Source organism: Falco naumanni, chromosome 4 (assembly GCF_017639655.2).
Source record: "Falco naumanni isolate bFalNau1 chromosome 4, bFalNau1.pat, whole genome shotgun sequence".
In the NCBI taxonomy this organism is placed as follows: domain Eukaryota; kingdom Metazoa; phylum Chordata; class Aves; order Falconiformes; family Falconidae; genus Falco; species Falco naumanni.
The window spans coordinates 68,010,467-68,032,093 of record NC_054057.1 but is presented as its reverse complement, the minus strand read 5'-3'; the positions used below and the strand labels follow the sequence as shown (position 1 = coordinate 68,032,093).

General features: G+C 69.8%; 2 protein-coding genes across 3 annotated transcripts; one reads left to right on the top strand and one right to left on the bottom strand.

Moving 5' to 3' along the window:
• Positions 1 to 580: 580 nt before the first annotated feature.
• ISYNA1 (inositol-3-phosphate synthase 1) lies at positions 581 to 7,825 on the top strand. Its single transcript, XM_040590460.1, has 12 exons — positions 581 to 768; positions 2,368 to 2,522; positions 3,826 to 3,950; positions 4,031 to 4,192; positions 4,403 to 4,532; positions 4,608 to 4,801; positions 4,900 to 5,049; positions 5,128 to 5,343; positions 5,420 to 5,584; positions 5,656 to 5,769; positions 5,860 to 6,077; positions 7,079 to 7,825. The coding sequence occupies exons 1-12, from the start codon at positions 581 to 583 to the stop codon at positions 7,293 to 7,295; spliced, it is 2,034 nt and encodes a 677-aa protein (XP_040446394.1). The 3' UTR covers positions 7,296 to 7,825.
• A 1,091-nt stretch (positions 7,826 to 8,916) lies between these two features.
• Positions 8,917 to 21,439, bottom strand: SSBP4 (single stranded DNA binding protein 4). Of its 2 annotated transcripts, XM_040592769.1 has the most exons (18): positions 21,277 to 21,439; positions 19,676 to 19,748; positions 19,488 to 19,549; positions 18,291 to 18,375; positions 13,510 to 13,599; positions 12,628 to 12,711; positions 12,422 to 12,481; positions 12,261 to 12,330; positions 12,098 to 12,168; positions 11,445 to 11,512; positions 11,276 to 11,321; positions 11,109 to 11,144; positions 10,953 to 11,007; positions 10,756 to 10,826; positions 10,603 to 10,681; positions 10,361 to 10,389; positions 9,287 to 9,388; positions 8,917 to 9,037 (listed from the first exon to the last, which is right to left on the bottom strand). In XM_040592769.1, the coding sequence occupies exons 1-18, from the start codon at positions 21,330 to 21,332 to the stop codon at positions 9,008 to 9,010; spliced, it is 1,167 nt and encodes a 388-aa protein (XP_040448703.1). In that variant the 5' UTR covers positions 21,333 to 21,439; the 3' UTR covers positions 8,917 to 9,007. The 2 variants fall into 2 exon arrangements, with proteins under 2 accessions (XP_040448703.1, XP_040448704.1); XM_040592770.1 differs by lacking the exon at positions 12,628 to 12,711.
• Positions 21,440 to 21,627: the final 188 nt, after the last annotated feature.

Here is a 21,627-nt window from a genome sequence, read left to right as displayed (position 1 = left end):
GTGTCCCTCTGCCCCTTTCCATGCGTGGGTCCAACCTTGGGCATCCCACCGGTGTGGGATGGCGTAGGGATAGGGAGGAGAGGACGATGAGCTGTGACCAGCTGACGCAGGTGAAGATAACGAAGGGTCAGAGCTGGGGGATTGTTTTACACGAGGGAAAAAAACCCCAACAGAGAACAGAGGGAAGCGTGGCCGGGGCCGCTCATGTCCGTGATGCATCAAGCTGGGGCTGCTTGGCTTGACCTGCTGGGGGGGGGTCCTGCATGTGTCCCCCCATGGCTGAGCCCCTTTGCAGGACATCGAGCATCCCTGCTGGCATCCCCACCTCATGCAGAATCAGGCCCTGAACCTGCTTATAATGAACCACCGGGGAGTTTGTACTGCAACGGGGGGCTCCCGGGGATGGGGGACTGCTTGGTGGCCCGGATACCCATCCCTAGGGCTGGGGTGGTGGTGGGGGTGGGCACCATTGCTGGGGGGCTGCTGGGGTGGGGGTGGGGTCTTGGTGGCCCGGATACCCATCCCTAGAGCTGGGGTGTGGGGGGGTGGGCACCATTGCTGGGGGAGCGGGCTGGTCGCTATGGCTGCGCGGCGCGCCTGGCCCCCCGCCAGCCCCCCTGGCCCCCCGCCAGCCCCCGGCAGCTGGGGAGCGAAGGCGCTGGGCGGGCGGCCCGGGCTGCCGGCCCATGGCCGCGATGGAACAAGGGAGCCCCGCTGCTGCGGTGCCGAGCGTGGGAGGAGTGGGAAGGGACGAGGGAAGGAACAATGGTGGGAGTTACGGGAGGGGGGCAACGAGGGGAAAGAAAAAAAAAAAAAAAAAAAAAAAGGGAAATAAAAAAAGGAGGAGGAAAAAAAAAAAAAAAAAAGGAAAGCAGTGGAAAAATACCAGTTCTGGGCCCCTGGCAGCGCTGCCCGGACCCTCCCCGCCCCAGGATTATTGTACAAAGAAATGTTATTTTTGTTTCAATAATTCGCTGAGGCACTGGCATTCCTGCGCGGGGCTCGCGCCGTCCTCCCGCGCGGCACCAAGGGACCATTGTTCTGCCTCCCCCGCGGGGGGCACGGCCCCGGCCCCCGGCCCCCCCACAGCCCCCGGCCCGCCGCCCCCATAGCCCCCCACAGCCCCCATAGCTCCCGGCCTACCGCCCCCCATAGCCCCCCACAGCCCCCATAGCTCTCGGCCTACCGCCCCCCATAGCCCCCCACAGCCCACCACAGCTCCCGGCCCACCGCCCCCCATAGCCCCCCACAGCCCACCATAGCCCCCCACAGCCCACCATAGCTCCCGGCCCGCCGGCCCCGATAGCCCCCCACAGCCCCCCCCCCCCGCCCCCCACAGCCCCCGGCCCACCGATCCCCACCCCCCCCTGGCCCGCCGTGCTCCCCCTGCGCCCACCGCCCCCGGCCCGCCGTGCCCCCGGCCCCCCACCGCCCCACCGCGTCCACTACTGCCCCGGGCCCCCCGTCCCCGCCGTGACCCCCTCCCCACCTCCCCCCCCGCGGCAGGTGCCCCCGGGGCCGGCCCCGCTGGGGGGTGCGGGGCGGTACTGGGGTGCCCCCCGCAGCCCGGCCCGCGGGCGGGGGGGTGGGTGGCGCGGAGCGGAGCTGCCCCCGCCGCCTGCGGGGAGCGGGGGGTGTGGAAGGGGCCGGGGCCCGCCCGGGCGGCGCTGCGGCCCCGGGGGCCCTTTGGAGCGGGGCCGGGCCATTGAAAGGCGGCCGGGGCCGGGGGAGGAGGCGGGGGGGCGGCCGCGGCCCCTCATACCGCGCTGCCATGGCCGGGGGGGGCTGCGGCGTGTCCCCCCCCTCCCCCGGCTGCTCGGGCTGGGGGCTCTGCACGGGGGGGGGCCGTGCCCGGGGGAGCGGGGGGTGCCCGGGCCTGGGGGCTTGCACGGGGCGGGGGGGGGCTGCGGGGGGCTGGTACCGTGGCCTTTGGGGTGCCCATGCTGGGGGCTGCGGGGTGCCCTTTCTGGGGACAGCAGAGTGCCGGGGGGCTGGGGGGTGCCCTGGGGACTGGGGGTGCCGGGGGGGGCTGTGAGTGCCGGGGGCTGCGGGGTGCCCCCGCCGGGGGGTCGCGGGGTGCGGGGGGTGCCGGTGCCGGGGGCTGCGCGACGCCGGGGCAGCCAGTGGCCGGAAGGCGGCGGCGGGACCCCCGGCCCGGTCCCGGCACCGGCGCCACTTCCCCTTCCCGGGTCAGCGGCCGCTGCCCCCGCCGGCGCCTCCCGCTCCCGCCGCCCCCCCCCCCCCCCCCCCCCCCCCCGGTAAGAGCCGCCGCCGGCGCCCGGGGCCGCCCCGCACCTGCCGCGGGGCCGGGGCCGGGGGGGTCGGGGGAACCGGGCGGGGGGGCCGGGGCACGTGCGGGGGGGCGCGGGGCCGGTTGGGGGCGGGGCGGGCGGGGCGGGCGGGGCCTGGGAGCCGATTAAGCGGCGGGAGCCGGGGCGGCCGCAGCCGCGATCGCACCATCCCCCGCGGGGCAGCACCGGCCCCGGCTCCGCCACCGGCTCCAGCGCGCCCGGCCCGGCCCGGTGAGTGCCCGCGGGGAGGGCGGGGGCGGCCCCGGGAAGGGGGTCAGTTCTGCGGTCCCGGCCCGTGTCCTCCCCGTGCCCCGGACACGCGGGGGCGCCAGGGTCATCCCCTGTCCCCGTGTCCCCTCTGTCACCCCGGGGGCAGGGACAGCTCAGTCCCCATGTCCCCTACACTCCTTGGCACGCCAGGGTGCTGGGATAGCCCATCCCCCTGTCCCCATGTCCCCTCTGCCACCCCGGGGAGCAGGGTCAGCTCCTGTCCCCATGCCCGCTCTGCCACCCTCGGCTGCTGGAACACCCCGTCCCCATGTCCCCTGCGCCCCTTGGTACCTCACAGTGCTGGGACGCCCCGTCCCCCCATCCCCATGTCCCCTCTGCTACCCCTGGTTGCAGGGACAGCTCGGTCCCCATGTCCCCTGCACCCCTTGGCACCCCAGAGTACTGGGACACCCTGTCCCCATGTCCCCTCTCCCCTCTGCCACCCCAGGGAGCAGAGGCAGCCCGTGTCCCCATGTCCCCTCTGCCACCCTGGCGGCAGGGACAGCGCAGTCCCCATGTCCCTTGCACTGTCTGCCACTCCGGGGAGCAGGGACAGCCCCTGTGCCACCCCAAGTTGCTGGGACACTCCCTGTCCTCCTGTCCCCTGTGGCACCCTGGGGTGCAGGGACAGGCCCTGTCCCCTGCACACCCTAGCACCCAAAGGTGCTGGGACATCCCCTATCCCCGTGTCCCTTCTGCCACCCCAGGGAGCGGGCACAGCCCTGGTCCCCATGTCCCCTGCACTCTCTGCGAGCCCAGGGTACAGGGACAGCCCCTGGCCCCAAATTCCCCACACTCCTTGGAGCGAGGACACCCTCTGTCCCCATGTCCCCTGTGCCACCCTGGGGTGCTGTGACACCGCCTGTCCCCGTGTCCCCTGGGAGCATCCCTAGTCCCCCATGCCCTCCTGTGCCCCCTGCCACCCCCAGGGGGGGTGACAGCAGTGACAGCCTCCTACCTGCCCCGAGCAGGATGGGGACCCTGCACCCTCCTGGCTTGCTGGGGGCTCAGTGAGGTGCTGGGGGGGGGGTGGGGCAGTTACACCCCCGTAGCCTGTCCTGGTGCCGCTGCGTGGGCAGGGACGGTGGTGGCAGCCCCGCTGTCACGCTGGGTGGCACCAGGGCAGGGAGCCAACGGTCCCCACCAGCGGCACAGCCTGGCGGGGAGCGGTGCCGGCGCCTGGTCCCGGCAGGGTGGGGGGGCTGGGTGGGGGGGCTCGGCGTGCCAGGCCTGCGGCGCTGACACCCATTCCCTCCTGTTCCAGCTCCAGGAACAATGGCAGAGACATTCCTTGTGGAGAGCCCCGATGTCACGTACAGCAAAGACTTCATCGAGGCCAAGTACACGTACAGCACCGTGCACGTCTGCAAGGAGAACGGTGTCACCAAGGTGCGGGGGGCAGGGGGCTGCCGGGGGGCGCCCCGGGGGGCTCCCCTCATCCCCACGCGTCCCCTCTCTGTGTCCCCCAGGTGCGGCCGTGTTCAACCCGCTTCACCTTCCGGACGGGGCGGCAGGTCCCTCGCCTGGGGGTGATGCTGGTGGGCTGGGGGGGCAACAACGGCACCACGGTGACGGCGGCCGTGCTGGCCAACAAGCTGGGGCTCTCCTGGATGACCAAGACGGGGCGCAAGGTGGGTGTCCCTTGTGGGGTCCCAGCCCCCAGGTGTCCTGCAGAGATGGGGACGCTGAGCCCAGCTGCTCCCATCCGCACCTGGGCCCTGCGCCCCCATCTCCTCCCTGCTGCTGCGGAGGTGGTCTACAGCCCCGGTCCCCTGGTTTGGGCGTGCCAGGGACCCCCTCCCCCTTGCGCCAGCAGCTCATCCATGTGTTCTCCATCCCAGAAAGCCAACTACTACGGCTCCCTGCTCCAAGCCTCCACCGTCTGCCTGGGCACCAGCCCCACTGGCGACGTCTACGTGCCTTTCCGGGACCTGCTGCCCATGGTGCACCCCAATGACATCATTTTTGATGGTAGGTGGGACACAGGGGGGTACCCCGCAATGGGGCGGGGGACCCTGAGCAGTTGGGTCACCTCTTGTCCCCTAGGCTGGGACATCTCCTCGCTGAACCTGGCGGAGGCCATGCGGCGAGCAGAGGTGCTGGACTGGCCGCTGCAGGAGCAGCTCTGGCCCCACCTGGAGAAGCTGAAGCCCCGACCCTCCATCTACATCCCCGAGTTCATCGCCGCCAACCAGGAGGAGCGGGCGGACAACGTCCTCCGTGGGTCCATGGCTGAGCAGGTCCTGGTGGGGCGGTGGCAGCCGGGGGGGACACGCATGGACACAGGCAATGGGGGGGATGCCACCACACTGATGCGTCCCCCTCGGTGGTGTCCCAGGTGGAGCAGATCCGCCGGGACATCCGGGACTTCAGGGAGACCAGCGGGGTGGACAAAGTCATCGTCCTCTGGACGGCCAACACGGAGCGCTTCTGCGACGTCGTCCCGGGGCTCAATGACACCGCCGACAACCTGCTGCGGGCCATCGAGGTCAGGGGACGGGAGGGGACAGGGTAGGGGGGTGATGCCAGCACCCCAGCGGTGCTGAGCTGGCCTGTGTCCCCACAGCAAGGCCTGGAGGTGTCCCCGTCCACGCTCTTCGCCGTGGCCAGCATCCTGGAGGGCTGCGCCTACATCAACGGCTCCCCCCAGAACACCTTCGTGCCAGGGGTGCTGGAGCTGGCCAGCCAGCGCTGCGTCTTTGTCTGCGGCGATGACTTCAAGTCGGGTCAGACCAAGCTGAAGTCGGTGTTGGTGGACTTCTTGGTGGGTGCTGGACTGAAGGTACGTGGGGACAGGGCAGGTGGGGTGGGGGGACCTGCCTGGGATGGGGGGTGACCTGCCTGCACGCCCTGCCCAGACCAAGTCCATCGTGAGCTACAACCACCTGGGGAACAACGACGGGAAGAACCTCTCGGCCCCGCAGCAGTTCCGCTCCAAGGAGATCTCCAAGAGCAACGTGGTGGACGACACCGTCCAGGCCAACCCCATCCTCTACGGCCCCCAGGACAAGCCTGACCACTGCGTGAGTTGGGGGCTGGGGACACGCGGTGCCCACGGAGGTGACGGGGCGGTGACGGGGCCGTCGCTTCGCAGGTGGTGATCAAGTACGTGCCCTACGTGGGGGACAGCAAGCGCGCGCTGGACGAGTACACGTCGGAGATCATGATGGGTGGCACCAACACCATCGTCATCCACAACACCTGCGAGGTGCGGGGGGGGGGGGGGGCCAGGCTGTCCCCCGGGGGGGGGAGGGGTGCATCCCCAGGGGGTGGGGCTCACCTCGCTGCCGGCCCGCAGGACTCGCTGCTGGCCAGCCCCATCATCCTGGACCTGGCCATCCTGACGGAGCTGTGCCAGCGCGTCACCTTCTGCACCGAGGCCGACCCCGAGTTCCAGGGCTTCCACAGCATCCTCTCCATCGTCGCCTTCCTCTGCAAGGCCCCGCTGGTGCCCGAGGGCACCCCCGTGGTCAACGCGCTCTTCCGCCAGCGCAGCTGCATCGAGAACATCCTGAGGTACCTGCCAGTCCCCACGCCAGGGGGTGCCCATCCCCCCGCCCCGCTGCCCCTGGGTGGCACCCGAGGCTTGCAGAGGTCCCGGTGCCACCACCAGTGGGTCCCCAGCACCCGTGGGTGCCCGGTGCCTGTGTGTGGGGTGTCCAGAGCCAGTAGGTCCTGGTGATCAGTGCACCCCCCCGCCTGTGGGAGCCAGTGCCTGGGCCACCAGTAGGTCCCAGTGCCTGCGCCACCAGTGGGTCCCCAGCACCCATGGGTGCCCAGTGCCTGTGTGTGGGGTGTCTAGAGCCAGTAGATGCTGGTGATCAGTGCCTGGACCACCTAGTGGGTCCCAGTGCCCCCCACCTGTGGGACCCAGTGCTGGTGTGTCCTGGTGCCCGAAGGCGATGGTCCCAGTGCCAAGGGTGCTCAGTGCTGGTGGGTCCTGGTGCTGCCCAGCACCAGCGGGTCCCAGCGTGGCTGAAGCCCCAGTGCCCAGTGGGAGCAGGTCCCAGTGCTCGGGGTGTCCAACACCCACAGACCCTGGTATCTGATGCCCAGAGTGTTCTACACCAGTGGGTCCCAGTGCCCAATGCTTTTGGTTCCCAGAACCAGTGGGTCCCAGTACCTCATGCCTAGGGGTTGCCCAGTACCAGTAGGTCCCAGTGCCCACTGCATGGGATGCCCAGGATGCCCGGTGCCTGTGGGTCGCAGAACCAAGGGGTCCCAGTACCTGATGTCCAGGGGGATGCCCAGCACCAGTGGGTCCCAGTGCATGGGGCTCCCAGTACCAGTGGGTCCCAGTGCCCAGTGCGTGGGGCTCCCAGCACCAGTGGCTCCCTGTGCCCAGCACCAATGGGTTCTAGTGCCGAATGCATGGGGTGCCCAGCCCCAGTGGGTCCCAGGGCCGTGCCCAGGCTGCCCATCACCGCAGTGTCCCTGGCACTACTGGCTCCTGGCACATGCGGTGCCTTCCCCAGCAGTGGGGTGCCCATCCCTGAGCCCCCCCTTCCCCCCCCCAGGGCCTGCCTGGGGCTGCCCCCCCAGAACCACATGCTGCTGGAGCACAAGATGCAGCGGCCGGTGCCCAGCCCGAAGCGCGCCTGCCCCGGGGGGGCCGCCTGCCCCCTCGCCCCCAAGAAGACACCGGCCACCACTCAGCTCAACGGGCACCCCTGCGCCGGCACCCCCCGGCCGGGACCCCCCCGGACCCCCCTCCACATTGACGGAGCCGACTAACAGCGAGCGCCTTTTTGTATTTCGTATCAGCTTTTTAGGGGGGGGGGGGGGGGGGGGTGGATTGGGGGGGGGGGGGGGAGGGGTTGGGGGTCTGGGACCTACCCCCCCCCCCCCCCCCAAGTGCTCGGCTCTGACACCAACTCGAAACTGTGAAGCTTTGTACCCGCCAATAAACCCGGAGCAGTGTGGCCCCCCCGCGTCTCGCCTGCTACCGCCCCTCCCCCCCCCCCCCCCCCCAGCCCTGGGCAAAGCAAGAGCCAAAACACTGGCACCTTCTGAAAAAAAATCAAATTACATTTATTGATGGGGGGGTGGGGGGGTTGTTTTGGGGTGGGTTTTTTTTTTTTTTTTTTGTACTTTTTTTTGTTGTTTTTTTGGGGGGGCTGTTTTGTTTAGATAAGCAACGGGGGCTCTAAAGGCTCTGGGGACTAGAAATGGGGGGGGGGGTCCCTACACAGAACGACTATGCCTATGGTGGGTGCTACCCCTACAGGGGCTGGGGGCTGCCCCCCACCTCGGCGGGGGGGTAAGATAGGGCCCCCCCCAGCACAGGGCTGTACAGAGGAGGGGGCCTGGGTGTGTGGAGGCAGGTTGGGTTGGTTGGTTTTTTTTTGGGGGGGGGGGGGGGAGGGAGGGGGCAGGGGGTGTTGAGGTCCTTTCTGTTATAAAAGAGGAAAAAAGTCAGAAAAAAAAAACCCACACAAAAAAAAAAAAAAAAAAATCCTTCATATTAAAGTTTTACAAGTGGTCCCTGGGGGGGGGGCGGGGGGCCCCGGTCTGGCGCTCGGGGGGGGCCGGGGATCACAGTGCTGGCTGAGCACGCAGACGGGGCTGGGGGCCGGGACCCCCCCGGGGCCGGCTCGCTGCCGGGGGGGGGCTGCTCTCTGCACTGGGGCCTGCCCTATAGAGCGCTTGGGGGGGCGGGTGCTCCGTGGGGGGAGGTATGGCTTGGCCCCCCCCAACCCCCCCACCCCCCCCCCCCACAGCCTGGGGTGCCCCTGGCTGGGGGGGGCTGCACCCACACTGGGGGGGCTGCGCTGGCGTATGAGCACCCCCAGGGCTTTGGCAGGGCTGGGGGATAGTTATGGGCCCCCCCTCCCGGGGGTGGGGGGGGTGCCCAGCAGGAAGGGTACTGGGAGAACTGGGAGGGGGTTGCACCCTCCCCGGGGGTAGGGGGCACCGCTCATTAGCAGTGCAGCTAATTGCCATTAAGTGCATGTGCCCCAGCCAGGCTGCATGCCACGGGGTGGGGGCACAGCGCTGTGACCCCCCTCCGAATCTCCCTCCCCATCCTGGGGGGGGGGGGGGGGGATGGATGTGTCACCACCTGCCATGGAGGGGGGCCACAATGCCATGAACACCCCCCCCGCCCCCCAAATCCCCCTCCCCATGCTTGGGGTGGGGGGGGCTGGCACCACCCCACCCCCCCCCACCACAGTGCCAGAACCCCCACCCCAGTGCCTGCTCCCACCCGGGGGGGTGTCTGTGGGGGGGGGGGGGGTCCCAGAGCTGGGGGGGGTTGGGGGGAGCCCTGCTGTGGGGGCAGGTGGGCAGTACGTAAGTCACAGGTCTTATTTCTAATTATTATTATTTTTTCCGCATTTTTTTGTTTGTTTGTTTCGTGTTTTCTGGCGGAGGGGTGGGGGGCTGGGGGGGTTGGTAATTATTATTAATTATTTTTCATCTGGCGGTCGGCAGCCTCGGCGCTGGGCTCACACGCTCATTGTCATGCTGGGCGAGTACTAGAGAGAGCGGAGACACCAGAGGGTTAATTGGGGAGGGGGTCGCGGGGGGGCACACTCCTTCTACCCACCCCCCCACCCCCCCCCTCCGCCCACCTCATGTTTCCCAGCCGATTGGCCATGACAACCCCCCCGCTGCCATGGGGGGTCTGCCACGGGGACTTTGTTATTGCCCCCCCCCCCCATCCCCAGCTGCTGGGCCCCCCACAGGCCACCAACCCCCCCGCCAGCCCCCCAGGGGTCCCTTACGCTGTCGCTTTGGAAGGGGTTTAAGAAATTGCTGCTCAGCTCGGCGTCGTCCCGCGGGGTGCCAGGGGGGTTGCTCAGGGCCCCCAGGTTACTGGGGGAGCTCTGGGGGGGGGAGAGAAAAATGTTAGGGGAGGGGGGGGGAATGGTGTATGGGGGGCGCCCGGTGTATTGGCAGGCCCAGTAAATGGGGGGGGCAGGGCATGGGATCTCAGGGCATGGGGAGGTCCCAGTACAGGGGGGGGGGGGGGCAATACATTGGTGGGGGGTTCCAGTGCAGGGGGGGCCAGTGCAGGGGGGGGCTCAATAAATGGGATCCCAGTAAATGGGAGGGTGTCCCAGTAAATGGGGGGGGGGGTGTCCCAGTGTATGTTGAGGGGGGGGGATTCCAAATAAATGAGGTCCCAGTACATGGAGGGGGTCCCAGTGTATGTTGGGGAGGGGGGCACCCCAATAAATGGGGTCCCAGTGTATGGGGGGGTCCCAGTGTATGTTGGGGAGGGGGGCACCCCAATAAATGGGGTCCCAGTACCTGTTAGGGAGGGTGGGCACCACAATAAATGGGGTCCCAGTGTATGTTGGGGGGGGGTCCCAATAAACGGGGTCCCAGTACATGGGTGGGGTCCCAGTGTATGTTGGGGGGGCGCATCCCAATAAATGGGATCCCAGTAAATGGGAGGGTGTCCCAGTAAATGGGTGTGTGTGTGTCCCAGTGTATGTTGAGGGGGGGGATTCCAAATAAATGAGGTCCCAGTACATGGAGGGGGTCCCAGTATATGTTGGGGAGGGGGGCACCCCAATAAATGGGGTCCCAGTGTATGGGGGGGTCCCAGTGTATGTTGGGGAGGGCCTCCAAATAAATGGGGTCCCAGTACCTGTTAGGGAGGGTGGGCACCACAATAAATGGGGTCCCAGTGCATGGGGGGGTCCCAGTGCGTGTTGGGGAGGGGGGGTCCCAGTGCACAGGGGTCCCAGCATTACAGGGTCTGCCCATGCACAGGCACCCCAGTACATGGAGCTGGGGGGGTCCCCAGGGCATGGCGGTGTCCCAGCGCACGCGGGGGTCCCCGCACTCACCTTTGGCAGCCCGTCCATGTCCCCGGAGCCTGCAAAGGCACCAGCAGTGCATGAGTGACCCCACCTCGATCCGTACCCCCCCCCCCCGCCCCCCCAGCCCTGCACTGAGCCCGGCCGCCCGCAGATGGAGCCCACGGGCCGCAGGATGCGGCCGCAGCAGGGCTGGGGACCACCTTGGGGGGGTGGGGGGGTGGGGGGGTGGGGCACCCCCTGCCGCGGGGAGGGTCTGGGGGGGTACCCACCTAAGGATCCGTTCATGTGATGCGGCTCCATCGCGCTCATGCCGCCCATGGGCCCCTCAGGTCCGGGCCCCATTGGGAACTGGAAGGGAAGGGGGGAGTGAGTGATGTGGGACCCCCCCCATCCCCCCCCCCCGCCCCCTCCCCATCACTCACGTTCGGTCTGTTCCCCGCGGGCCCGATGGGGTTCATCATGGTGTACATGTTCTCACTGGAGTTGGTGGAGTCTGGGGGGGGGACACACATAGGGGGAGGGGGGTGAGCAGGGCACCCCCACATCCCGCCCCACCCCCCCCCCCTCCAGCAATGTCCCCCCACCCCCTGCGCCTTGTCCCATCCCTGCAGACACTCACCTCCGGGGCTGGGCAGGATGGGGGTGCCAGGGGGGCCACCGCCCCCGGGAGGGCCCTGGGGGGGAGAGAGGGGAGGTGGGTTGGGAGGGGTCACAGCCAGTTTGCCTGCAGCATGTGCCCCCCCCCCCCCAAAAAAAAGCGCACCCTGACACTCACCACATAGTTCCCAGGGGACGAGGAGGAGTAGGCAATCTGGGGGGGACAAGAGGGAGGGTCAGTATGGGGGGCACAGGGCCAGCATCCCCACAGTCCCAGTTGTGCCCTGCACACCCCCACCCACCGCCACCCCCTGCCCCGGTATTCCCTCCCCCCCCTCAACTTACAGAGTTGGCGTTGGGGTTCGGCCAGGGCCCGCGGCCACCGGGGCCCCTGGAAGGCAAGGGGAGAGGTGAGGGGGGTCCCGCCGGCCCCTGGGCCCCCCACCCTGCGTGGCCACCCAGCACCCCCTGCCCAGCTGTGGGGCGGGGGAGGGGCGAGGGGGGGCTGCCTTACATGTTCATGGCGGGCATGCCAGGGCCGGCCAGCGAGCTGGGGGGGGGGCGCATCCCACTGCCATAGGTCTGTGGGGAGAGCAGGGGGTCAGCAGGGGTTGGGATGTCCCCATCACTGTCCCCAGCCCCAGCCCTGTCCCCGTCCATGTCTCCCTGTCCCCAGCCCCATCCATATCTCCTTGTTCCCAACCCCGTCCGTGTCTCCCTGTCCCCAGTCTCAACCCCATCCCTCTATCCCCACCCCCAGTCCCATCCTTGTCCCCAGATGTCCCTTGTCCAACTCCATTCCCATACCCTGTTCCCCATTCCTGTATCCCTGTCGCCATCCCTGTCCCCCTGTCCCCATCCCTGTACCCTGCTCCCCATCCCTGTATCCCTGTCCCCATCCCTGTATCCCTGTCCCCCTGTCCCCAGGCCTGTACCCCAGTCCCCATCCCTGTCCCCCTGTCCCCATCCCTGTACCCTGCTCCCCATCCCTGTATCCCTGTCCCCATCCCTGTATCCCTGTCCCCCAGTCCCCATCCCCTTATCTCGGTCCCCACCCCTGTCCCCTTGTCCCCACCCCTGTCCCCATCCCTACATCCCATCCCCTGCACCCCGTCCCTGTATCCCGATCCCCCCCACCCCCACCCCCACCCCCCTCCGTGCCCTCACCTGGGGGGCCATGCCGGCCATGCCTCGCGGGGGGTTCATGCGCTGCATCGGGCCCCCCATGCCGGGATGTCCTGCTCAGAGGGACAGGGGAGGCATGAGACCCCACGGCCCCCCCACACTGATGGGCGGAGGGACACAGGGGGACAGGGACCCCCCAACTCACCCTGCGACCGCGCGGCCGGATCCATGGCGTTGGGCAGCAGCGGCTGGGAGCCGGGGACACCCACGGGAGGCTGCAGCGCAGGGGGGACAGTGGGTCAGGGTGCTGGAGGGCCCCCACCCAGAGGGGTCTGCACCCACTTGGGGGGAGGACAACCACCTCACCTGGTTCGGCATCCGGAGCGGGGGCCGGGGGCCGCCGGGGTAGCGGGGGGACATGAAGGGCTGCAAGAGAGAGAGTTGGGGGGGGGTGAGCCAGGGTTAGGGCGGGGGGGGCTGCGGCATTACCCTGGGGGGCTGGGGGGGGGGGCGGGGCACACCTGCGGGCGCTGGGGGGTGGCCGGGGGCTGCCGGGCTGTGCCCAGCCTTACCTGGCTGTGCGGCCCCAGCATGGGGGCCCCGGGGTTGTGGGGCGGAGGTTGGGCGTGGGGTGATGGCTGAGAGCCCGCAGGTCCCTTCAAGAGAAATAAAACACGGTTATGGGGGGGGGGGCGCAGCGGCGGGGGGGGGGGCAGCGGCCCCCGGGGGGGGCACCCCGGTGGGGGGCATGGGGGGGCACAGGGCTGGCCCCAGCCCGGGGCTGTGTGGGGAGCACTGGGGGGGGAGGGGCTGTGCCGGGGGGGTGGGGGGGGGCTTGGTTCATGTAATGCCCCCGGCTGCACGCAGATGTGGGGCTCAAGTGTGCGCACACGCTAAGGGCACGCACACGCTAAGGGCACGCACACCCCGGGGAGCACAGGCAGGTCCCTCAGCACCATGTGCAAGGGCCCTGGCACGCACACAGGCTCACACGCGTGCACTCACACACACAGAGGCACTCACACGTGTGCCCACACCCCCCACGTGCTCACATATGTGTGCAGAAGTGCAGTGCCCACGCACAGCCACGAGCCCGCTCTGCATGCACACCCGCGCCATGCACGCACGCACAGCTCTGCGAGCACGTGTGCATGCTCACCCCCCCCGTGCGCACCAACACGCAATGCTCATGCATGTTCATGCACACACGCATGCATGCACCAGTATGCTCACACGTGCACGCTCACGCACAAGCAAGCTCAACGTGTGCATGCACACCTACGCATGCCAGCACGCACACATGCTTACACACATGCACATGCTCACACATGTGTGCTCACGGTGCACCAGCACATACAGCAGGGTCCCCGCCACCCTGCCCCGGGACCCCCGCAGGCAGCACAGCCTGGGGGGGGTGGGGCACAGCCCCAGGACATGGTGCAGGCGGCTGGTACCTGGAAGAAGGCGGGGGGCATGGGCCCCCCCGGGATGCCGTCGCCGGGGGGCAAGTTCCCCATCACCGGGCTGGGAGCCGCTGCCGCACTCTGCAGGGAAAGGAGAGCTCAGCACCGGGGGTGGGGGTCGTCCCCAGCAGCCCCCCGCCACCACCCCAAGCTCAGCACCAGGGGTGGGGGTCCCCAGCAGCCCCCCGCCACCACACCGAGATCAGCACTGGAGGTGGGGGTCCCCAGCAGCCCCCCATCACCACCCCGAGACCAGCACCAGAGGGGCTCCCCAGCAGCCCCCCCCCACACCCCAGGATCAGCACCGGGGAGGTGTCCTCGGCGGCCCCCGCCACCCCCCTGAGCTCAGCACCGGGGGGGTGTCCCCAGCAGCCCCCCAGCCCCCCTGCCCATCCCCGTACGTCTGCACCGGGGCATCGTGTGTGTGTGTGTGGGGGGGGGGGGGGTGTGTGTGTGTGCACCCGGGGGGGCTGCCCCTCGCGACTGGGGGCCACCGGCGCGTCCCACCTGCCTGCAGCCCCAGGGCCACCCTGTCCCCATGTCCCCCAGGAGCCACCGGTCCAGGCGGGTGTGAGCAAGAGGGCAGCGCATGGAGAAGGCGGTGTGTCCCCCCCATCCTGCCCCACTGGGGGGGCCGGGAGGGCTACGGGGGGACCCCCGGGGGGCTGGCGGGGCTGGGGGGCGCGGGCAGGGGGCCCTGGCCCCCCTCGCCGGCCGGCCTGGTCCGAGGGGAGCTGTTAAGGGAAGGAATGTGCCGGCTTTCCGGCTCGGCCCCTCCACCACAACTGGTTTCAATTTGTACGGAAGGAGGAGAAGGGAGGGGGGGGGCCACGCTGCCCCCTCCACCCGGGGGGCCCCGCACCGCCCCCCAGCCCCCCCAGCCCTGCGGGGAGAGGGGGTCGTGGCTGCTCTTGGAGGGGGGGCATCACCCAGCACGTGGGGGGGGGGGGGGGGGGGCGGAGATGGGACACCCCTGGGTGCTGCTGGCTCTGGTGTGGGGGAGGGGGGGGATGCTGGCTGGGGAGGGAGAGACCCCCCGGGGGCCCCCGCAGTGGGCACACAGGTCACGCCATGTACACGGGTCACGCCAGCACATGGGTCACGCCATGTACACGGGTCACGCCATGTACACGGGTGACAGTGGGTGCCTAGGGGCACCCAGCCAGGGCTCCCCGTCCCACGGTAGCCACACTGGAGCCCAATGCTTTCCAGGACCCAGGGGCTGGGGCGGGGGGTGTCCTGGGGCCCCCAGCCTCATTTCCCAGCTGCAGGATGCGACCCCGGGCGCTCCCCAGCCCCAGGGGGCGGGTGGAAGACAATGGGAGTCTGTGCCAGCAGCCAAACCCAGCAGCCTGGGGGAAACTGGGGGGGCTGGGGGAGGGGACAGGCATAGCCCCTTCCTATCCCAAACCCACTCCCAGTGCCCTGCACCCCCCCACTGTTAACCCCTCGGTCCCTGGTGTGGTAGGGACAGTGCCCCCCCAAGCCAGACCCTGGGGTTGGGGTGAGGTGCTGGGGAGCCCCTGAGCACTTCGGGGATCTTTGGAGGGGACAGGGTGGCACAGAGCTGGTGTGCCCAGCACGGGGCCGGTCAGGGATCCCACCATGGGCCCACCATGAAGCTCATCAGGGAGCCACCACAGAGCCCACCGTGGTCCCACCATGGAGCCCGCTGTGGTCCCCATCCTGGAGACATCACAGAGCCATCATGGTCCCACCATGGTCCCACCACAATGTCCAACACAGAGCCGCCATGGAGCCCACCACAGTCCCCATCCTGGAGCCATTGCAGAGCCATCATGGTCCCATCATAGTCCCACCACAATGTCCAACACAGAGCCACCATGGAGCCCACCATAGTACCCATCCTGGAGCCATTACAGAGCCATCATGGTCCCACCACAGTGCCCACCACAGAGCCACCATGGAGCCCACCATGCTTCCCATCCTGGAGCCATTACAGAACCCGTCATGGTCTCACCACAATGTCCAACATGGCACCCAAAACAGAGCCACCACAGAGCCCTCCATGGTCCCACCATGGCCCACCATGATGCCCATCCTGGAGCCATCACAGAGCTTCCTACAGTCCCACCACAGTTCCACCACAGAGCTCGCCATGGTGCCACTACAGCCCATCACAACGCTCATCACGGAGCCACTGTGGTGCCCACCCACCCTCGCCCACCCCTCTGTGGCACGGGGGACGGGTCCCTGGCCAGTAGCTGCCCCAGGGGGTCCGGCCGCATCACCCCAAGGGGTGCCAGGAGGGGGGAAGGGTGAGATGGCAGCAGCATCACCCCCTGGCTATGGGGTCAATACAGCCCCCCAGGGACAGGGGGAGGCCCATCTGGGGGGAAACAGAGGCCCTGTCTGCCCCCCGGGACAAAGCTAAAGCAGAGGGGGGTGCAGGCCCTGCCCCCTCTTGGGGACACCCCCCCTCCTGCCCCACAGTGCAGGGACAGTGCTTGACACCCAGCCCAGAGCAGGGCCCCTCCTGCCCCCCAGCTCCAGCCCCACAGGGGGACAGTGGTGCCCCCACCATAGCAGGGACCGAACTGGGCCCCCCCATCACTCAGTGATGCAAAGCAGAGTTGCCATGGCAACAGGTTGGGGAGTTTCAGCTCCTCCTGCAAGCTCAAGGTCAGCAGGGAGAAAACGGAGGGGGGGGGGGGGGCACTCACACAGACGGGACATGGGGGGCAAAGCCTGGGGGCTCCCCACACTGCTCCACCCCAGGGGGACCCCAGACCCCACTGTGGGGCCGGCTGCCACAGCTGCTCCTCACTGGCCAGCCCCCCCCCAGTGCTGAGGGGTCACCGTCCCCACGATGCTCGCAGTGGGGGTCCCGATGCGCCCTTGGGGGGCACAATGAGCAGCACCCACGGGAGGGTGAGGGACACCCACCCCGTACCAGGGAGCCGCAGTTCACCCCCTGGGTACCGGTTTGGTGGCGGTGGGCACCAGGCGGGGGATGCGGTTGTGCCGAGCAGCCCAGGGGGTGCAGGGGGGGGGGGCTGCGGGGGCTCGCCCCCAGCGGTCCCCAGCGCCCCGGCTCTGCCTGCCAGGCAGCACTGCCATGGCAACGCGGCCTGACCCGTGCCGCGTCCCCGTCCCCGTCACCGCACCGGCAGCCTCATTAATTCCAGCATGGAAATCAGCTCTGCGCAGCGCCGGGGCCGGGGGCGGCGGGGGGGGCCCTGCTGCAGCCCCGGCAGCCCTCGCGCTGCTGGCGCAGGCACACGCGTGCTCACGCGCACCCACGGGGACCTGCCGGCCCCGTAGGGGTAAGGGGTGTCTGGGAGGGCGCCACGGCCACCCCCCTCCCCAAGCTGGGTGCTGCTGTGGGTGCTGAGCACCCAGGGAGGGGGGAGGGCACGGGGAGCAGCTCCGGCCCTGCTCCGGCGGGATGGGGAGAAGGTCGGGGGCAATGCGGGCCCTGTGGCCTCCTGCATCCTGCAGCAGCCTGAACACCCCAGCACTGCGTATCCCACAGCTTCCCGCACACCCCCCCCGGGGCCGGGGCACCCGCAGCATCCTGCATCCCTCAGCACCGTGGATACTGCAGCATCCTGTATCCCACAGCACTGCATATCCCACAGCATCCCACATCCAACGGCCTTCTGCATTCCCTGGCACCCTACACGACACAGCATCCTGCATCCTGCGGCACCATGGACCCCACAGCATCTCATGGTGCTGCAGATCCCACCACAACCTGCATCCTGCAGCACCACGGCCCCTGCAGCATCCTGCATCCTAAGGCCTTCTGCATCCCCTGGCACCCTGCACGCCACAGCATCCTGCATTTCGCAGCATCCCACATCCTGCGATGCTGTGGACCCCACCGCATCCCACATCCCACAGCATCCTGTGACGCCGTCGACCCCACCGCACCCCACAGTGCCATGGGTTCCACCACATCCCGCATCCCTTGGCACCTAGGATTCTGCAGCATCCTGCATCCCATGGCCTTCTGCATCCCCCGGCATCCCGCACACTGCAGCATCCCGCAGCATCATCCCGCAACACCGTGGAGGCCACTGCATCCTGCATCCCTTGGCGCCGTGGATCCCGCAGCATCCCACACGCCTGGGGCCAGGCAGCCAGCAGCATCGCCACTCCCAGGGCACGGTGCCCCCTGCAGCCCCCCCAGCGGGTCCCCCCCACCCCAGGATGCAGGTCCCCCCTGCCCACCCCCGTGGTGGCTGCCTGCAGGAGCGGGCACAGCCGGGCTGTTGACTCTGCGCCAATAATTAACTCGCCGAAGGCTGGCGCCAATAATGAGTGGAGCTGCCGAGGGGGGGGGCGGGGGGGGGGCCCAACTGGGGGGGTCCCACAGAGCCCCAGGACCACGGTGACCCCAAGGACACCGGATGATGGCAGGGGGATGGATGACCCCAACCCCACTGGGGTACCCCCGGGTTGGGAAATGAGCCTGTTATTTTGCCTGCGCCGTGGGATGGGGCCAGATCCAGGGGTCCCTGTCCCCTGGGGGAGTGGCAGCAGGGGATGGGCATGCCGGGGTCCCGGGGCAGGGGGGGGGGCTGAGTCAGGCCCCCAGGGATTAGCCCCCCCCCTAGCCCTGCCGCCCGGCAAAATAGGTCACCCAGGCTGGCAGGCTGGGGCTGGCAGCGCCAGCATTAACCCCCAGATCGCCGGTGCCCTTGGCACAGGGCGGGGGGGGCGGCTCACCGGGGGGGTGGGGGGCGGGGGGCAGCGTGGGGAGGGGGGAGCGGGGCAGGGAACCCCCCCAGCACCGTGGTACTCACATAGTCGTGGAAGGCTTTGGCCTCGCTGGAGTGCTCACAGGTTTCCCGGCGGTCCGGAGCAGCACAGTACAGGTCCCAGAAGACGCTGGGGGGGACACGACAGGGGACGGACAGTGGGTCAGAGCCCCCCCCTCCAAGATGTGTCCATGCCCCCCCCCCCCATCCCGCCCTCACCCGCTGTGCCCCAGGGGTGTCCCCCACCATGGGCTGAGCCCGGCCACACTCATGTCACTGATGGTTGGGGGTGGGGGTGGGGTGGCTGGGGCAGCGCTGGGGCCGGTGCTGCTCGTGTCCCACCCCCGTCCCACCCCCCACCCCCCCACCCCGTCCCCCACCACCCCCCCCCTCCGGCGTGGCGGGGGCCTCCCAGCTCCGGCGCTGCTGCCTGTTTTCCCTGGAAACAGTCGCTACAGCCGTAGCCCAAATTCCTGGGACTTTACATCAGGCTGCAGCATCCCAGGGCGGGATGGGGGGGTCCCCCCGCCCGCGCCCCCCGCCCCAGCTACCGGGGAGGATGGAGCAGCAGAGGGGCCAGTGGTGCCCCCCCAGCGCTGTCTCTAGGTGTCCCCCCACATTTGGGGTGTGGTGGCCGGGTGCCGGCAGCGGGAGGGTTAAAGGCCTGGAAGGCGCCATGCCCCCCCCGCCCCCCCCGTCGTGTGTGTGTCCCCCCCCCATAAATCACCAACTAATCGTTTATTGGAAATGGCTAAATGCAGCGGTGGCGGCACCACGGCGCCCGGCACAGCCGCATCCTGTGCCCCACTGAGCCCCCCCCGACTGAGCCCCCCTCCCCCGGCACGGCCAGTGTGATGCCCACCCGTGGGGACTCCCCCCCAGCATCACTATCACTCCCCCCGGGGTGCTGTGCTGGGGCACTCCCCGGGTGCAGGGGTCCAGCCCCAAGCTGGGAGCCCCCCCCCTGCCCCATCCTCAGCACCAAATTGGATCCATCTGGAGGGGCCGGGGGGGGGGGGGTGGCTGGGGTGTAGCTGGGATGTGGGGGGGGGGCACACACACCCCTACCCTCCCCCCAAATCACTGATGGGAAAAGCAGAGCGGCAGGTTTATGGGGTATGAGGTGATGTGGCGGCAGTGTGTGGAAGGGGGGCAGCCCCCAGCCCCACTGCTGCGGGAGGAGGGTGTCCAGCCCCACTCCCCCCCGCCCCCCCCCCCCCCCCCCCCCCCCCGCAGACTCACCACCACCAGGAGTGCAGGAAGCCGGGGGGCTCGCCCAGGGTGATGTTCTTCTCCCATCGGATCTGTGAAAGCGGGAGGGGGGTGGGGGGTCAGACGGCCTTCCCAGGCCTGACACCCCGGGGATGGGCTCAGGGAGCCCGGGGGCTGCAGGGCCCCGGGGGGCACAGGGTGCTGCCCCCCCCTCTTACCTCCGACAGGAAGGTCTGGGCCGATTTCTGGGCCCCCACGTGCAGCAGGTACTCGTAGACATACAGCGCCAGCCTGGGGACAGGGACAGGGCTGGGGTGTCAGTGGGGCATGGCCCTCCAGGGAGCCCCCACCCCGCGGGGTGTTTCCCCCTCCCCCCCCCCCCGAGGGGACAGTGGCACTCAGCCAGCACCGGGACACCCCCACCCCACAGAGCCCGCAGCGGGGACCCCGAGTGACATGGGAGCGGGCAGGATGCAGCCCCCGGTAAGGGTGTGCGGAATGAAGGAGGGGGACACGGTGTCACCCCCCTGCAAGGGACCCCCACGGGCAGCACGGTGACACCAGTCCCACCAGTGACACCGGGCACCCTTTCACGGCCACCGGCCCCACCATGGGGTGGCCACCCCGGCTCCTGTCGGGCGTGACTCAGGGTGGGTGACACATCCCACTAGGGACCTGGCCGAGGGGCGAGTGCCACCACGGGTAGCCCCTGGCAAGGGACCCTCCGGGGGACCCCAGCCCCCCCCCCCCCCCCCCCCGGTGCTTCATCACCTCCCGGCACTGGGGAATGAGACCCGTGCGGACCCCCCAGGGGTGGCTGGGCCTGGGGGGACCATTGCAGGGTGCAGCCCCCCGGCTCCGGCAGGTGGCCCCAAGCACCAGGGCAGGACACGGGGCTGGGTCAGGCCCCCGGTGCCCCGGGGGGTGGCAGTGCCCAGGGAGGACGACACAGCCCGGCCCCCACTGCCCTGGAGGATGACAGAGCCCATGGGTGGGGGGACACATATTGGTCCCCAGTGCCCCGGTGGATGGCAGTGCTCGGGGGGGGGACACATCTTGGTCCCCGGTGGATGGCAGTGCCCGGGGGGGGGTACACACACACATCTTGGTCCCCGGTGCCCTGGGGGATGGCACGGCCCAGGAGGAGGTGACACATCCCGGCCCCCGGTGCCCCGAGGGGTGGCAGTGCCCGGGGAAGACACGACACCTCTTGGTCTTCGGTGCCCCGGGTCATGGCAGTGCCCGGGGGGGTGACACATCCCGGACCCGGTGCCCCGGGGGATGCCGCGGCCCTGGCGGGGCATCACGGCCCCCACAGCCCTGGGTCATGGCAGGGCCCGGGGGGGCGCACGGCAGCCCCCGGTGCCCCGAGGGATGGCAGTGCCCGGTGTGTGTGGGGGGTACATCCCGGTGCTCCGGGGGATGGCAGTGTCCGGCGGGGGGGGACACATCCCGGCGCCCCGGGGGATGGCAGTGCCCCGCGGAGGGAGGACACATCCCGGTGCCCCGGGGGATGGCAGTGCCCGGCGGGGGGGGGACGACACATCCCGGTGCCCCGGGGGATGGCAGTGCCCGGCGGGGGGGACACATCCCGGCCCCCCGGGGGCTGCCGCGGCCCGGGGCGCACCGAGTCTTCCCGGTGCCCGTTTGAGCCCCGACGGCTCCCGCTGCCCCGCGGCGCTGCCGGTGCGCCCGGGCGGGGCGGGGCCGCGGGGGTCCCTCCGCCCCCCGCCCCCCCCCCCCGGCCCCGCTCCCCCCGGCAGCCGCCCCGGCAAAACTTCCGCGCCCCCGGCCCCGCGCCCGCCCCCGCCGCACTCACTTCTCGCGGGCCTGGCCGTCCGAGGGCACGCCGGAGCCCTTGCCCTTGGCGTACATGCTGGGGCGGCGGCGCGGCACCGGCTGTCAGCGGCCCCGGCCCCGGCCCCGCTGCCCCGCCGCCATCCCGGCCCGGCCCGGCCCCGGCGGCTCCGGCCGCGCGCCCGCGGGGGAGCTTGAAACCGCCGCGCCGGGCCGGGGGTCCCCGCGCCGCCCCCCCCGCGCCCGGCCCGCAGCGCCGCCCCCCGCCCGCGCCGCCGCACTTAAAAGGGCGATGGCGGGAGGCGGTGGGGCCCGCGCAGGGGGGAGCGGGGGGACACGGACACAGAGGGGCCCGGTGGCGTGGGTGGGCTCT